Raw genomic sequence first — 18,518 nt, forward strand, 5'->3', positions numbered from 1 at the left:
GTGATCTGTCTAGTTCTGTTCATTATTATAGTGGACTATTATCGTCTCCAACTTTTATAGTTGAAATGTTTATTTCTCCCTTCAATTCTGTCAGTTTTTGCCTTATGTATTTTGGACTCTTGTTAGGTGCATTTATGTTTATAATTATATCTTATTGATGGAGTCTCCCTGTTACTGATGTATAATGTCCTTGTATGCTCTTGTAACAGTTTTTGTCTTAAAGTCTATTTTTTCTGATACTAGGATAGCTACTCCCACTGTCTTATTAATTACTATTTATATGGAATGTACTTTTCTATCCTTTTACGTTCAACATATTGTGTCTTTGGTACTGTAGTGATTGTCTTATAGACTGTGTATAGTTGGATGCTGTTTTTCTCTTTTATCCATTCTACTAATCTCTGTCTTAATAGGAGATTTCAAATTATTTTCTTAATCATTACCCTGCAGATTACAATTAACATATTTATAATAGTCATGTTTTAATTGAAAGCACCTTAGTTTCAAATGTGTACAAAAACCGCTCCTTTACAGCTTCATTTCCCATCTTTGTTATTGTCAGAAATTACATCTTTATACATTTTATGCCCGTTAACATAGACTTGTAATTATTGTTTTATGTACTTCTAAAATCATACCAGGACAAAAAGGAGTTATAAATCAAAAATGAAATACTGCTGGCTTATATGCTTGCCTATCTAGCTGCCATAACCTTCGTTATTTATTTTTTTGTATGGCTTCAAGTTACTGTCTAGTGCCCTTTCATTTCAGCTTAGAGAACTTCCTTAACTCTCTTTACCATATCTTGTAGGACATGTATACTAGTGACAATCTCTCTCAACTTTTGTTTATCTAAGAGTATCTTAGTTTCTCCTTCATTTTTGAAACATAGTTTTACCAGACACAGAATTTTTGGTTTGCAGGGTTTTTTTTTCTTTAAACACTTTAAATATATCATTCTACTGTCTTCTAACCTCCATGGTTTCTGAAGATCGAATAGGCTGTTAATGTTATTGAATGTACCTTATATGTGACAGTTGCTTCTTTCTTGTTTTTTCATTCATTCCTCTTTTCTCTTCAGACTGGATAATCTCAACCAGTCTTTAAAAATTCACTGATTACTCCTTCTGACTGCTCATGTCTGCTGTTAACCTCTCAACCTCTCTGGTGAAGTTTTCTTTTCATTTATTGTACTTTTCAATTGCAGAATTTCTTTTTAGGGTCTTTTTATAATTTCTGTGTATGTATTGATATTCAGTTCGTTGAGTCATCATTCTCCTGGTTTCCTTTAGTTCTTTGTTCATGGTTTCCTTTAGATCTTTGTGATTTTTTAGAAGAACTTTTGATTTAAAGTCTTTGTCTAGTAAATGCAATGACTGGGCTTCATTGTGGACAGTTTCTCTAAATTTCTTTTTTTCCTGTAATAAACTCTACTTTCTTGTTTCTTTGTATGCCTCTTTTGTTGAAAATAAAGACATTTAAAAGATTATAATATGGCAACCCTGGAAATGAAATTCTTTCCCCTCACCAGGGTTTGCTTTTGCTGTGTGTTGTTTATGTTGTTTGCTTCTTTAGAGACTTCTGTAAACTATTTTTGTGAAGTCTGTATTCTTTGCCATTTGCTGCCACTGAAGTCTGTTCTATTCATTTTGCGGTGATTTGTTAGTTTCTTTAACTATCTGGAGCCAAGGGAAAAACAACACTTTCCAAGTCTTGTAGGTGAAACAAAGGCAAGCCCTTGTGCCTTCCCTTCAGAGAGCCAACAGACAGGTTGAAATCCATGACCACACTTCTTTCAGAATAAGGTTGGTATTGCTCTCTGGCACTTGTGTAACCCACACCCACAGTGCAGGCTACTGTCCTCATGATTGTCACTAATCTGGGGTATTAGGGGATGGGAGGTAATTTAAAGCTTTCTTCACCAAGATGATTACTGGTTGTTGTAATTTTTTAATAGATTACAGAGTTCTGCAAACGTTGATTCTGACCCTTCTGGCAGCTCATTAGTCGCTTTTGTTGGGGAACTGAGTCCTGGAATTCTCTTATCCACCACTTTTGGTGACATCACTCCCCATGGACACATTTATCAAATTTATGGATTATTTATACACCTTGCATCTCTGTTACCCTTTGTAATCTATTTTATGACTTAAATAATTATGTCACCCTGAAGGTGTAGGGGAACAGGCAGTGAAACCCTGGTTTTTTATCTGTTAGCAACTCAAATAAAACTTAGGCCATTCTAAAACTTCAGATATCAGTAATACTCTGGGTTACTTAAGGGTTAGTGACCTTTTCTAATGAAAGGGAAAAAAGGTACTCAATTAAAAGGCAACATTATTTTACTTGTTGTTGTGTTGTTGTTGTTGTTGTTGTTGTTATTATTATTATTATTATTATTATTTGAGACGGAGACTTGCTCTTTCGCCCAGGCTGGAGTGCAGTGGTGTGATCTCGGCTCACTGCAACCTCCGCCTCCCGGGTTCAAGCAATTCTCCTGCCTCAGCTTCCAAAGTAGCTGGGACTACAGGTGCCCACCACCACGCCCGGCTAATTTTTTTTGTATTTTTAGTAGAGACGGGGTTTCACCCTGTTAGCCAGGATGGTCTCAATCTCCTGACCTCGTGATCCGCCCGCTTTGGCCTCCCAAAGTGCTGGGATTACAGGTATGAGCCACCGTGCCCAGCCAAAAGGCAACATTATTTTACATTACTAAAATTTTATATTTAGTTTGGGAATGTTGGGATACGTTTCTAATCCCTTTATTGCTTGGAGGTCCAGGATGGATACTTTGGGTGATTTAAGGCCACATAAAACTTGGATAATTCACAGCTGGATAATTTAGTCTGTTTTTGTTTTTTGAAATTACTGTTAATAGTGAGTAAAGGGCAAGATTTTAGTGTGGATAGTTAAGGGCCTTATAATCTCCATTTAACAAATAATAATAAATGTTTATCACTGTGGAAGGGGTTTCCCAACCTTAGCATTATTGACATTTGAGGCTATTTAATTCTGTGTTGTTAGAGGCTGTCCTTTGCATTCTAGGATGTTTAACAGCATTCCTGGCCACTGCCTGTTAGATAGCCTTCCTACAATTTTGACAACCAAAAATATCTCTAGGCATTACCAAGTGTTCCTTGAGGTGCATTATGCCCCCAGCTGAGAACCACTGCACTGTGTGAAGAACCCTGGGGATGGAAAGGTACTGCTATGACTTTTACTGAGTAGTAATAGAGCTATAGATAAAGTACTACAGGAGTTCAAAGGAAGAAAAAATTGCGTCTAATTGGAGATAGCAGGGAACGTGTCAATGAGGAAGAAATGTTTCAACTGGGATATACAGATATACATGGAGTAATAAGAATTCTGTAAAAGAATACATTCACAAAGTCAGGATAAATGTTATCTAGAGAACAATGAAGTATAGTTATTTTGAGGTAAGATTACAGGTGTGAGCTACCATGCCTGGCTTTAAATTGGGTAATTTTTATTGATTTATCTTCAAGTTCAGTTATTATTATTATTATTATTTTGGTCATCTTTATCTTGCTATTGAGCCCACTTGGTGAGTTGTTTCTGTCACTGTATTTCTTCGTTATAAAATTTCTATTCATTTATTTATATTTATATTTATATTTATTTATTTATTTTTGAGAAGGAGTCTCGCTCTGTCGCCAAGGCTGGAGTGCAATGGTGTGATCTTGGCTCACTGCGACCTCTGCCTCCTGGGTTCAAGTGATTCTCCTGCCTTAGCCTCCCAAGTAACTGAGATTACAAGCGCCCACCACCATGCCTAGCTAATATTTGTATTTTTAGTAGAGGTGGGTTTTCAACATGTTGGCCAGGCTTGTCTCAAACTCCTGACCTCAAGTGATCCACCCACCTCAGCTTCCCAAAGTGCTGGGATTACAGGCGGGAGCCATCACTCCTGGCCTAAAATTTCCATTTAGTTATTCCTTATATATTCTGTTTCTTTGCTGAAACTTCCTATTTTTCATGTTTCAAGTGTGTTTGTAATTGCACATTGTATAATAACTGCTTTAAAGTCCTGTTCAATAATTCCATAACTGCCACCATTGTGTTGGTGTCTGTTAAATGTCATTTATCATTCAAGTTGACATTTTTCTTGGTTTTTGATATGAGGGACTTTTGTTTTATTATTGTATCTCATAGACACTTTGGATATTGTGTTCAGAGACTTTGGAATATTACTCAAATCTATTTAAGCAGGCCTCCTCTGACGTTGCACCAGCAGGGGAGGAGGGCTGCAAGGTGGGAGTGGAAGTTCAGACTCCCTGTTGGCTTCCATTGGCTTTCACTGATAATATAGCATGGTGGGGTAGGTAGGGCATCTCTTACCTAGGATTGGTGGTGGAAGTTTAGGCTCTTGACTCAGCCTCTGCTGACACTCCAGAAAGGGTAAAGAACTCCTTGTTACTGATTGGCAGCAGTAGAAGTCTAGGCTTCCCAGTTGGCCTCCACTGACAAGAGTGAGGAGGGACTCCATGCTCTGTGGCTTGAGTAGGGCGATTATAGTCAAAAAGGTTTTGTTTTGCTAGGCTGTACCTCTTCTAATCCTTTCACTAGGGAAAGCAGACTTCTTGTTGCTGTTGTTGTTGGGTTTTATCTTTTTGTTTTTGTTAGTTTTGGGTATGGTGGTGGTGGTGTTTTTGCCTTTGCTTATTAGTATTTCTGGGTTGCAGGCCTCTCCAACGCCCAGTCACGATATGAGCCTCTGCCTGCCCCCTCAAAAATCAGGGAACTTACTGTCATGTCGTTCTTCAAGTTTCTAAGTCATTAGCCAGTTTGCCTTCTTCTCTCCACCATTCACAGACTACTTATGTTTGGTTTTTTTACATGTTAGATTCAGGGTTTTTAGCTGTATTTAGTGGGAGAGTAGGGAGAAATAAGTCTATTCATTTTGTCAGGAGCTGAATGTCCTAAATGGTTTAAAACAGAAAACAGTCCACTAAGAACTTACTTTTTTAAAATGCTCAAAAAATATTTTATTCTTACAAATATTTTACCACTATAAATTTGTAACGAAATTGTACATAAGATTAAGTACATTTATTGTTATAGATATATATTGGTTTTTTGTTTGGTTGGTTGGGGTTGTTTTTGGGAGACAGGGTCTTGCTCTGTTGCCTTGACCTCCCAGGCTCAGGTGGGGAGCCTGAGCCTCAGCCTCCTGAGTAGCTGGGGCTACAGGTGCATGCCACCATGCCCAGCTAAGTTTTTCTTTATTATTTGTAGAGACAGAGTCTCCCTGTGTTGCCCAGGCTGGGCTCAAACTCCTGGGCCAAGCAGTTCTCCCACCTTGGCCTCCCAGAGTGCTGGGATTACAAACATGAGCCACTGTGCCCAGCCGTGTGGATATATATGTGTTTATTAAAGTATGCATATTTCTTTATTCTCTTAGGGTTATGTACCGAAGGACTCTACCGTGTCAGCGGGAATAAAACTGACCAAGACAATATTCAAAAGCAGTTTGATCAAGGTAAGAAGATGATTATGTGAAATAAAAATTGTTGTTTTATGTTTTCCTTGTTAGAATTCATGGTGAGAAGATTGATTTTCATTTGAAAACTTCCTAAGGATATGGATGTTGAGGAGAGAGGGTTTCAAAGTGAGATTAGAAGCACTAAGTAGAATAGATACCACAGTAAAGGTACAAAACAGCTAGGGAAAGCCTGTTTTCTTTACATTAGCAAGGAAGTCACTGATTACTTTTAGAGCCTTTGAATTAAGGGGCCTTGGTACTAGGGATTTATAAGAGGAAATAGATGATAAGAAACTTTTAAAATACAATTGCAATAGAAGAAAAGATTGAAAACAAGGCAGTTGAGTCAAGAAAATACAATATTGTATAAATTTTTAATGTAAGTATGAAGACAGAAGAGGATTTGGTAAATAAGAAAGGAGGTACTGGAAAAGCAGGCATTCAGTATTGAAGCAAAGTCCATCAGGCCTGGAAGGAATGGAAAGCAGTAGAATAAATTTTGTTTTTGAAATAACAAGAAACTGTCTCTTACACTAAGACTGAAGGGAATACTATACAATATTTTGATATCAGATTAGATATTTTATGGCGCATATACTCTGAGTTTCTTCCCAAATTTCATATTCCTAATACATTAAACTATCTCACAAATAAAAGACTGTGACTGAACCTGTATAAATCCATCACCAGATTTAGAAAAGCAGTAATTTGACTTATGATTGATCGGCATCTTAGCCATTAGGAGTAAAAAAAGCCGAATTTTCTACTCATATTCAGTAAATTCTATATGCGATTAAAGATTTAAACGTAAAAAATGAAAACCATAAGTACTAGGGAGAAAAATGAGTGAATATTTTTATAGTCTTAGAGTAAAGAAAAGCCTAAACTTGATATGAAACCTAGAAAGCATGAACCCAAGTTGATAGACTGGACTATGTACATGCTAAAATTTTACAAAAATGTAAAAATTCTGTATGACATGTGGCTAAAACAGGGTGTGATATACCTAGCTTAAGTAATTCGCATCAGAAGAGAGCAACCAAAAATACATGAAAATATGCTTAGCCTCTATTAATGATAAAAATTAAAGGATTATATTTATTTGTTTTATTTGAATGAAAAGAATTGTTAGTAGAGCGTAAGTAAACATGTATCTTGTACACTGTTGGTTGTAGGTGCCTTTTGAGAGGCAGTTTGTGAATATCAGGATTCAGATAGCTTGGTAGAGAAATTCCACTTCTAGGAATGTGTTACAGAAGTCTTTGCAATAAGCATGCCAAGATATACTTACAAGGCTCTTCTTTGCAGTATTGTAAGTTTTTTTTAAAAGGGGTGTTGGGGGGTACCACTCAGGTCTAATAAGTAGAATGAATACCAAGAAGCCATGTAAAATAAAGATTTTATGCCTGTTGAAGTGGCAAAACATCAGTTATTGAGTGGTGTGTGTGTGTGTGACTGTGTGTATACAAAAACACACCTTGTTGCCAAAGAGTATCGTATAGTCTAGTATCCCATTTTTAAAAAATATTGGCCAGTCACAGTGGCTCACCCCTGTAATCCTGGCACTTTGGGAGGCCAAGGTGGGCGAATTGCCTGAGCTCAGGAGTTCGAGCCCAGCCTGGGCAACACAGTGAAACCCCATCTGTACTAAAATGCAAAAAATTAGCCAGACATGGTGGTACACATCTGTAATCCCAGCTACTTGGGAGGCTGAGGCGAGAGCATCACTTGAACCCAGGAGGGGGAGGTTGCAGTGAGCTGAGATTGTACCACTGCACTCCAGCCTGGGTGACAGAGTGAGACTGCATCTCAAAAAAAAGAAAGAAATCTATCTATCTATCTATCTATCTATCTATCTATCTATCTATCTATAGTGTTTAAAAAACTGTTTAGACAATGATATTAAATTGGTAGAATTTCACTTCCAGTAATGAATGCATGGTTATAGTTAATACCAAGGCTCTTGAGTTTGACTTTCTTGTTTTGTTTTCTCGTCCTACCACCACTGCCACTATTTTTGTGCCTCTGGCAAGTTAATCTTTCTAAATCTCAATTTCTTCATGTCTAGTATGGGAGTGATGAGAGTAACTATAAGGATAATAGGATAATGCATATGAAGAGTTTTCTGTCTGAGCACCATATTAAATGTTCATGGGGTAGCTATTACTACAAAGAATGTAGCCTAAGGAAATAAGCTTGTATGTATTAAAGCATAGCGTCGTATCATTTTCATATTATTGTAATATATTTAAATGAAATCTAAATGTTCAGTAATAGAATATTATGTAAATTGTATAATCTAAGGAAATTTTTCACAGCCATTAAAATTGTTTATGTAGGGCAAAATGTGAACAATTGATTTGGCAATTTTTTTAATGAGCAGAGAAAGGCTGAAAGGAAACATGCTAAACTGTAAACAATGCTTCTCTCTAGGTGATGGGGAAATTTTTTTTCTTTTTGCTGGCCTATTTTTTATATTAAAGTGATTTACTAATAGCAAATTAACCTTATGATACACCTTTAGTATGTTCCATTCTTGATTTTTTTAGTCGGAACTTCACCAACTACTTAAATTTAAACCATTTTACATAAAATTTTGAACTGTAATCTTAAAAGGTCCAAATTAGAATTTATACAAATTGAGTATCCCTTATTCAAAATTCTTGGGGCCCAGAAGTATTTTGGATTTCAGATTTTTTTCAAATTTTGGAGTATGTGGATTTTACTTAGCAGTTATCCCAGATACGAAATGTTCCAGTGAACAAGTTTCCGATCAACCTGTATGCATATTTATTTTTTCTTTCTAGTTACTTATGGCCTCTTTTTTTTTTTTTCCTCCTCCAAAGAAACAGGGTCTCACTATGTTGCCCAGGCTGGACTTAAACTCCTGGGCTCAAGTGATCCTCTCACCTTAGTTTCCTGAGTAGCTGGGACTACAGGTACGCACCACCTCACCTGCCTCTTGTGGCCTCTTTTAAATAGCTGTATAAACAAACAAAAAAAAGATAGATATTAGTAAAGTTCCTCAATATACTAATAAGCCTAACAGTGTTTTTTTATTATAACAGAAAAGGCTTATTGCTTGGTTGTCTTTTCCCTGATATGTGTAGTTTGTAAGCCTGAAAAGAAAAGTGGGGCCAGGCGCCGTGGCTCATGCCTGTAATTTCAGCACTTTGGGAGGCTGAGGCAGGTGGATCACCTGAGGTCAGGAGTTCGAGACCAGCCTGGCCAACATGGTGAAACCCCATGTCTACTAAAAATACAAAAAATTAGCCGGGCGTGGTGACGGTCGCCTGTAATCCCAGCTACTCGGGTGGCTGAGGCAGGAGAATTGCTTTGAACCCGGGAGGTGGAGGTTGCAATGAGGTGAGATTGTGCCACTGTATTCCAGCTGGGGCAACAAAAGTAAAACTCAGTCTCAAAAAAAAAAAAGAAAAAGAAAAGTGGCCCAAGACTTAAAGTTATCTTTTGATCTAAAAGTAACCATTTAGCTTGCTTCTATAATAAAGTTTTATTATATAATTTAAAATGTTAATTTTTGTCTTGTAGATCATAATATCAATCTAGTGTCAATGGAAGTAACAGTAAATGCTGTAGCTGGAGCCCTTAAAGCTTTCTTTGCAGATCTGCCAGATCCTTTAATTCCATATTCTCTTCATCCAGAACTATTGGAAGCAGCAAGTAAGTATAAACCTCCTTTTTATGAGAGGGATGATAATGGCAGTTTTTGGATATTGATTGCTAAGTGTTAAAATCATCATGTACTAGAATATGTAGCTAATAAAAATTAACTTAACTAGAACTCTATTTCTTTTTTTTTAATTTTTATTATTATTATTATTTTTTATTATACTTTAAGTTTTAGGGTACATGTGCACATTGTGCAGGTTAGTTACATATGTATACATGTGCCATGCTGGTGCGCTGCACCCACTAACTCGTCATCTAGCATTAGGTATATCTCCCAATGCTATCCCTCCCCGCTCCCCACCACAGTCCCCAGAGTATGATATTCCCCTTCCTGTGTCCATGTGATCTCATTAGAACTCTATTTCTTAAAGGCATTTTCCTCTAAATTAAAATCAGAATCCCTGGAGATGGCCTCCAGGAATATTCTGTTTTAGCTAGCCCCCTAGGTGACTTAAATGCTCCTAGAAATTAGAAGATCATTGTACTAGAAGTTTGAGGTTTGTGTTTTTAATTCAAACGTAAGGGCATTGTAAGAAAATTAAATAAATTCTTCAAATTGTAAGTCAAAGAAATTTACTTTGGCCTTGTCTTACCTGTTTTATGTTGCTGTAACAGAATACTACAGACTGCATAATTTATAAAGTAATTTATTTCTTACAGTTCTAGAGGCTGGTAAGTTCAGGGTCAAGGAGGCCTCATCAGGTGAGGGCCTTTTTGCAAAGTCATTCCATGACCGAAGGTGGAAGGGCAAGAGAGCACACTCAGAGAGTAAGAGACAGGAAGGGGGCTGAACTTACTCTTTTATCAGGAACTCATTCCCAAAATAGCTAACTCACTTCAGAGATAACAGCGTTAATCTGTTCATGAGGACAAAACCCTCATGATATAGTCACCTCTTAAAGATTCCACCTCTCAACACTGTTGCCTTGGGGATTAAGTTTCCCACACAAGAACTTTGGGGGAAACATTCAAACCATAGCAGACCATGTGTTGTAAGTCATTTTGGGAAAGAACATGATATTTATTTAGTATTTATTCCTACTTTGGCATCTTTCATTCAGATGTTTCCACTAAACAGATATTCATTTATCTGGAAAATGAGAACTAAAGTCTGTTTGGGCATCAGTTTCATCCACATGATTTCTCAGTGACAAAAAATTAGCACAGTTGCTAAATACTTCTCTCTACTATTTCCTTTTGGTTGCAAGTCTTCAGGTTATTTTAGATGAAACTACTTCGTATTGTTCTAAGTTCTCAGTGATTCTTTTTTTAAATTCTGTATATTGTCACAAGGTATAGTTGCCATATATATATACGTACTCTCAGGTAAAGTGGGAAAATGGTTTAATTGATAGCTTAGATGTTCTTATCTATTGACCATTAATAGGAACCTCAGAACATTCCTACTTAGGAAATTTTTGAGGACTGATTTAGAAGTAATGTGTAACAAATGAAATGTTGTTAGTAATTGGTTATGCTACCATAATGATGTGGTGTGCACACTGGTCTCCAAAATAAGGAAGAGGTGGAAAGCACCCTCTATCTCATTTATTTCAGGGCCACATTTTAGTTACTCTGTTTCATAATTGCATATATTTGGAGAGTAAGTTAAATACTTAAACTGCCTGTAAAGGAAAATCTTTGATAAGCAAAATGGATTACAAGTAATTGTAGTATAGGCGAATCTATAGCCCGAGGGCCATATTTAGGCTATCGCCAGTTTTTGGCAGACTTTTAAGCTGAGAGTCGTTTTTACACCAAGAGAAAAGAAAATTTCATGACACATTAAAATTACATGAAATTCAAATTTCAGAAGTTTTATTGGAGTATAGCCACTCCCGTTTGTTACATGTTGTCTGTTACTGCTTTTCTGCTACAACACAGGGTTGAGTAAGTGTGCCCACAAAGCCTAAAATAGTTACTCTGTAGCATAAATGTTAAGAGCCTAACATATTTATAAGTAATTAGTTAATTATAAATCAGTATCTAGTTACATAAATTGCTAACGTACCATTTCCCATTTTGTCAATGCTGGGTCACTTTGGTCTTCAGTGATTAGCTTTCCTTATAAAAAGGCTATAGTAATAAATGATAACATTAATAGAAATAGATAATGTTAGTTGAAGTGATTTCTTAATTTACATAATTTAGCAGGTTCTTTTGAACAGGGCTCTCCAACCCCTAGGCCACACAGCCTGGCTTGTTAGGAACCAGGCTGCACAGCAGAAGGTGAGCAGTTGGATAAGGGAAACCGGGCTCCACCTTCTGTCAGATTAGGTGCGGCATTAGATTCTCCTAGGAGTGGGAACCCTATTGTGAACCACGCATGCGGGGGATCTAGGTTGTGCACGTCTTATGAGAATCTAATGATAAATGTAATGCACTTGAATCATCCTGAAACCATCCCCCCACCCGTCTGTGGAAAAACTGTCTTCCACAAAACTGGTCCCTGGTGCCAAAAAGGCTGGGGACTGCTGCTTTAGAACATTTTCTTTGATTTTGTTTACCTATCCTAATATGCTTTAAACACATTCTTGATTGTTATAGTAAATATAGCAGGAAGCTTTATCAAATATTTTTAAATGTGTAAGTTTTACACAGATTCTTCACTGTTTTAATTTTACAGAAATCCCGGATAAAACAGAACGTCTTCATGCCTTGAAAGAAATTGTTAAGAAATTTCATCCTGTAAACTATGATGTATTCAGATACGTGATAACACATCTAAACAGGTATTTTTATTTTTTTAGGGTTTTTTGGCAAATAAAATGCACTACACATTTCAAACATGTAAATTTTATAAATTGGGTAATTATCAGATAGAAAAGGGGACTCAGACTAAACATATAGTTGAATTTTGTTTTTCTAATTTATATCTAAAAAGATATATGATTAGTTTTGTAATGTAATTATTATATAAATAGTAAGTGTGGTAAGTATATTTTCCTTTTTACCACATTCTCTGTAAAATCTTAGAATTTTAGATATGAAATGACACTCAGATAACTAACCAGATTGACCTATTTGGAGTTGGAACAGGGTTTGGTTTGAAAAATTACTAGTTCTGTGACCTTGGGTAAATGACTTATTCTTCCTAAGTCTTGATTGTCTCAACTGTAAACATGAAAATAACAACACTTCACAAAGTTGTTCTGAGGACTGAATGGAACTATTAGTATATGTACTAATTTTTTGAAAAGTCTCCTCATAATATTTTCTACTGGCATTTTAATGAACTGTATGGTTTTTTTTGTTTTTTTTTGTTTTTTAAACTAATAGTATCAACACCCAAACCAAGTACATTTCAGCTGGTACCTCCTAAAAGAGGATTAACCGACGTTTAAAGCTTACTTTTTACTAGCAATGTGGTATAAAATTGTATTAACATTTCTTATAACCTTTCCCTGAGAAAATACCATGGAAACATGGTGAAACCCCATTTCCACTAAAAATACAAAAATTAACTGGGCGTGGTGTGAGCATCTGTAATCCTAGCTACTCAGGAGGCTTGGGGGGCGGGAGAATTGCTTGAGCCTGGGAGGCGGAGGTTGCAATGAGCTGAGATCATGCCATTGCACTCCAGTCTGGCCAACAGAGCAAGACTCTGTCTCAAAAAAAAAAAAAAAAAAAAAAAAAAAAGATTGTTTTATGGAATGCTAGCAGCCAGGTGTTTTTTTTTTTTTTTTTTTTTGAGATGGAGTCTTGCTCTGTCGCCAGGCTGGAGTTCAGTGGCATGATCTCAGCTCACTGCAACCTCTGCCTCCTGGGTTCAAGCAGTTCTCTTGCCTCAGCCTCCCGAGTAGCTGGGATTACAGATGTACACCACCACACCCAGCTAAATTTAGTATTTTTAGTAGAGACAGGGTTTCATCATGTTGGCCAAGATAGTCTTGATCTCTTGACCTTGTGATCTGCCCACCTCGGCCTCCCAAAGTGCTGGGGTTACAGGCGTGAGCTACCGCACCTGCTGCAACCAGGTTTTCTGAAAGTTAAAAATTCTCAGCCAGATGCGGTGGCTCAACACTTTGGGGAGCTGGAGGATCACTTGAGGCCAGGAGTTTGAGACCAGTCTGAGCAACATAGTGAGACTTGATTCTCAAAAAAAAAAAAAAAGGAAGAAAGGAGAGAGAAAGAAAGAGAGAGGAAAAAAAAAGAGAGGAACAGAGGAAGGAAGGGAAAATTAGCCTGATATTAGTGTCAAACCCCTATGGTAGTAATTTTTCCAAAGCTAGTTGAGAGAGCATACTCTGGTTTTTCATCTCTCACAGTAGTCAAAGAAGTTACATACACAATTAGAATTTGTTGTTTCTGTTGCCAGAAACTCAATACAATTTGTCACATCAGGAAAGGTTTTTTGTTGTTATTGTTGTTGTTTTTGAGACGGAATTTCACTTCACTCTTGTTGCCCAGGCTGGAGTGCAATGGCGCGATCTCGGCTTACCACAACCCCCACCTCCCAGGTTCAAGCGATTCTCCTGCCTCAGCCTCCCAAGTAGCTGGAATTACAGGCTTTGTCACTACGCCTGGCTAATTTTGTATTTTTAGTAGAGATGGGGTTTCTCCATGTTGGTCCTGCTGGTGTCGAACTCCCAACCTCAGGTGATCCGCCTGCCTCAGCCTCCCAAAGTGCTGCGATTACAGGCGTGAGCCACTGCACCTGGCCCAGGAAAAGTTTTTTACATACGAATTAAAGATGCTTCTTTATGCAAATTTTTAAACCCCAGGTTTGAAGTAGGATAAAAGGTAACATTAAATCTGAGATCATTTCTAGCTCTGGAATTCTGTGATTGTAATGAGTTTTGATTTCTAAATGTTTTTTCCTTTCATAATTTCAGGGTTAGTCAGCAACATAAAATCAACCTAATGACAGCAGACAACTTATCCATCTGTTTTTGGCCAACCTTGATGAGACCTGATTTTGAAAATCGAGAGTTTCTGTCTACTACTAAGATTCATCAATCTGTTGTTGAAACATTCATTCAGCAGTGTCAGTTTTTCTTTTACAATGGAGAAATTGTAGAAACGACAAACATTGTGGCTCCTCCACCACCTTCAAACCCAGGACAGTTGGTGGAACCAATGGTGCCACTTCAGTTGCCGCCACCATTGCAACCTCAGCTGATACAACCACAATTACAAACGGATCCTCTTGGTATTATATGAGTAGGAAGTGATTGCAAACAGGCTGGATTTGGACAAAAAGCAAATCTAGACATGCATGTTTCAGGGTTCAGTAGTATACTTCATGTTTCATACAGATAATTCACATTCAAAATTACATTTTCTCTTTGAACTAGATGGTATTCCTTATTCACTTACATTACAAATCTAAGACCATGTGATAAGCATGACTGGAGAGGTTTAATTTTTATAAACAAAAATAGCTATAAAGTACAAAGCTGCTGCTGCATGCAACCTTATTGCAATCAGTATATCATTCCTGTGGCAATTTCTGTCACATTATATTGTGAATAAAATTTTTCTATAGAAATTAAATGATTTAAAAACTCACCTATATGAAACATTTAATGCTTTTCAGCCTGCTTTCTGGCTGATTTTGTTATTTGATGTGCTAATTTGGGCAACTTAATTTACATTCTGGCAGTCGGTGTAGATAACTAAAAGCCCAGTTAAGTATTTTATAATTTCAGGCTACTGAGGCCATGCTTGGGATGTTGTTTGAAAGAAAGAAAAAATATACTTGACATATTTCACATTTCTGTACCTTCATCTTTACTTCCAAGTAAACCTATGGATGATTTGATGAGGGATAAATGAACCTATTTCTTTTACACACATACCAAGGACATGCTTGTGGCTAAAGTGAGTTGATAATGTTGTGCAAAGGATAGTTGTCACCAACTCATTTCTTTATGGTCCATAATGAAATAAAAATTTTGTATACTGTTAATTCTGTAAACAGATGCATGTTCAAAAGATCTATGATGGTCTTGTAATCTTAATCTAATATATTTTAGATATTTTAATTTTTTCCCTCTTGGGGAACACATTTAGTATAGTGTAGAAAATACTTCATGACATTTTCATATAAGGTTATATAACTTTTCATACATAAACATGAAATTTGTTGTAGAAAATTCTTTAAACCAAACATTTAAATCTAGGACTTCAATTTAATTTGTTCCTTGAATCTATTTTTATGTGGCCCTTAAAAAATATCCAAAAAACCCATTGCTAATATAGCAATAAAAATACTTTGGGTACTGACAGACTCCTTGGAGTGTTTATATTACAAATTTGTATCCATATTCTTTTCTGTGATGTGTTGTACTAAAATCCAAAATGGCTTTTGCACCATTTTTAAGCCAGTTTTTTCCTTTGATGTTGGTACCAGAATTACTATAAGTGACTGCTGCTTTTGGGGGTAAACATTTTGTTAGTGAAGATAAAACCAGAACACTAAATTATGGATAAAATTTTCAGAATAGGTGGCACAGGTAAATTTCACTAGGTTATATTTTGTGTAGTAAAGAAAAAAATTCTTTGGTCAATGTTATCTTAATTCATACTACAATTTTAAGATTATCTTATGTGTATTATAGTAAATAGATGATTTTCAGATTCAAGGCTCCTAAGAGTTTGATTTGCTCTGTTTTTTCCTAAAATAAATATTGTCTCTCCCAACTGTTAAGTTCTAGGTATTGTACTTCCAATTTTAACTTCAGAACCAAGATGTTGGCATGAACCAGGCTGCTGTTGAAGTACATGTATATTATAAATTATCTTATTTGTGTTATACTCTTACATGTTATCTTTTCTAAGAAAACAAAGTCCCTATTATTCCTATTGCAAAGCACACAGGAATTAAGAAAGTACAGTAATTTTTAAAAAAAAAATCCGGTAAATGTAGTATTCTTAACCTGTTCTATATTACTTATACCTATTGTCTATATAGCTTTAATTTATAGTTGTCAGTTTAACTATTGGCATGTCTGGCAAAGAAAATTAAACTTTAAGAGTTTTATAAACTGTTTCTAGGTTGCTAAAGAATTTATTTTTCTACTATATATGGTATAGACAAAGCATCAAACTATGTACAGGAAAAAAGCCTGACTATTTCTATTGGAAGTAGGCTGAAAAGAGAATTTTCAAAACTGTTCGTGTCTTCAGTTCATTCTGTCATAACTTTGCTATTGTAATATGTGAATACCAGTTTATTTAAGCTGTTCTCTTTTATACTGTATTAATTTAATGTTCATCTGCGTTTAGTACCATTTTTGTTATTAAAACTGGCATTTACTGTTTTTCACATTAACCCACCTTGCACCTTCCCCCAAACTTATCTCCACTTTTCTATGCATTCTATCATTGATTTGACACACTTCATAGTGAGTCATTTAAATACTCTACATTTGGTTCAATTAACCAGTAGGTTACAGTTATTGAAAATTAAAGTACAGTTTAAAGCTCAGTCTGTTACACTGAATTGATTGTGTTTGTTTTTGCCAAGGGTTTAGATATGCTTTTAAATATTAGAAACATCTAAGAACAGAATAACATAATTAAACTTTTTTCTGGTAAGTTACTGGAAGGTTTCACTGTTTAGGGACCTATCATATGAGACTTCTTAAAGGATTAAAAGAATAGGATAGTCTCATAATTGTGAGTAAACATCAAGGCATTATATTTTACAATACTGAATAAAATTTCATCTACACACATGTTGCCATTGTTTCATTTAAGGTTCAGTGCTTATAGTTAACTACAATATTGGACCTAACAGGATCTAGATTAGCAATATAAAGAAGCATAGTGGTACTCTGTTTCACACTTTCAGTAGATTTATTAGAAGTCAAATTCTATTCAACAGACACTTATTAGGATATACAACTAATTTAAGAATAAAATTCCAGGCACAATATATTTTTTTTAAATGGTATTTGTTAGTAGTGCTTCTTCCCCTTAACATTTACAGTGTAAATACTGCAGGTAACCGCAATCTAAGTTAGCCAAAAAGCAGCTTTTTTTCCCATACTGTATGTAAATAATGTAGACCTGGGTTTTTTTGTTTATTTGGGTTTTTTTTTTTTTTTTTGAGGTACTGGAATCTAATTAATATCTCTTAGGTATCAACAAAAGGGAACAATTGGAATGAGAATTTAGGCCTTAGGTTCCATGGTGATTTTTAGTTTTTTATACAGTAATAATTGTGATGCTATTTGTCAACTGGATATAAATATACATATAATTTTAAAAAGTCAAAAGTGCTTTTGTTTCTTTGTTTAATGTAATTTTTGTGCTTCACCCACAGGATGCTGCAGTAAACTAAATATCAGTGAAGCTTCTGATGTATAAAGAATGCTATGAATAAAACATTAAGAAGCTGTGTAATTTTAAGTTATAGTTGCCTCTATTTTTACCATTTCATTGGTAAAAATTAGCTAATTTTTTTCAAGTGAAATATGAAAAATAAAAATATAAATTTATCAATATGATGGAAATTTTATTAAGGAGATGTATTATTGAATTTTCACTGTACCTGAAAAGGAGATTCAAAATTTTTTCTGGGGATGTATATAGGTGAAAATTTGATTTTTTAAATTATCAGGAAAACAAGATAATGCACAGATTTCTAAGACTGAGATCTTACCTGGATGTGATTTTTGAGCTGTGGCTAGACATTCTTTAGAGCCACTGGAAATATTTTGAAAACTATTCTAGTTATAGCAGAGCTGCTAATATTAACGAATATATTTGTGTCTTCATGGTTTGTGACTATTAGGCCAAATTTTGTGGTATATGTTGTCAGTCTGGATCTGGTGAGGTCTGTTCAACATGAATCTTTGTGTTATCTTGAATTTAGTAGTTTCAAGGTACTTAAATTCTTAGACTTAACAGTTTCTAATTTGTTTCAATACATATGGGACATGGTTGATTTTTTTACTGTATTAGAACTCTTGGAAGTTCTTAGCCTTTTCAGGTTATGAAATACCTGAAAGTAAAATTTTCTAAGATTTAATAAGGGAAGATACTATTCAAATCATTTTCTTAGGATAGCATCTTTACATACAATGAGAGGATTGTACAAGCATTAATCTCATATTCCAACATCCAGTTACTTGATGTGATCCAAGTACCCTGGTCTTTTTGAAGCAGTTAAAATCTAATTAATTAACTTTGGGAGTCTTCACTATTCAATTGATCCTCATCATTGTCCTATTTGCATGACTCCATTTTTTCCTCCACTATATGAGTTTTCTTTGTCAGGGGGAGAGGAGTGGGAGGAGTCACAGAATCTCATATTCACATCTTAATTAAATTGTGTGAAATTAGTCTTTTGTGGAAATTCTGTAGGCAGTGAGAA

The 18,518-nt window shown here is 35.6% G+C and overlaps 1 protein-coding gene across 7 annotated transcripts in view; it reads left to right on the forward strand.

Moving 5' to 3' along the window:
• The window catches only part of ARHGAP5 (Rho GTPase activating protein 5), an 86,891-nt gene extending 69,340 nt beyond the window's left edge, over positions 1 to 17,551 (forward strand). For 5 of the 7 annotated variants that reach the window (XR_010150901.1, XM_016925972.4, XM_054666455.2 and 2 more), the window contains 4 exons: positions 5,423 to 5,500; positions 9,053 to 9,184; positions 11,820 to 11,925; positions 14,029 to 16,871. Coding sequence is in view for 6 of the 7 variants with exons in the window: in XM_016925972.4 (XP_016781461.1) it covers positions 5,423 to 5,500; positions 9,053 to 9,184; positions 11,820 to 11,925; positions 14,029 to 14,356 (644 nt within the window). In the remaining variant the exon portion in view is untranslated. Of the gene's footprint in view, positions 1 to 5,422; positions 5,501 to 9,052; positions 9,185 to 11,819; positions 11,926 to 14,028 lie in introns of all 7 variants that reach the window. The other 2 variants (XM_003954432.6, XM_016925973.4) reach the window with 1 other exon arrangement.
• The last annotated feature ends 967 nt before the right edge of the window (positions 17,552 to 18,518 follow it).

The sequence above is a fragment of the Pan troglodytes genome, chromosome 15 (genome assembly GCF_028858775.2).
Source record: "Pan troglodytes isolate AG18354 chromosome 15, NHGRI_mPanTro3-v2.0_pri, whole genome shotgun sequence".
In the NCBI taxonomy this organism is placed as follows: Eukaryota; Metazoa; Chordata; class Mammalia; order Primates; family Hominidae; genus Pan; species Pan troglodytes.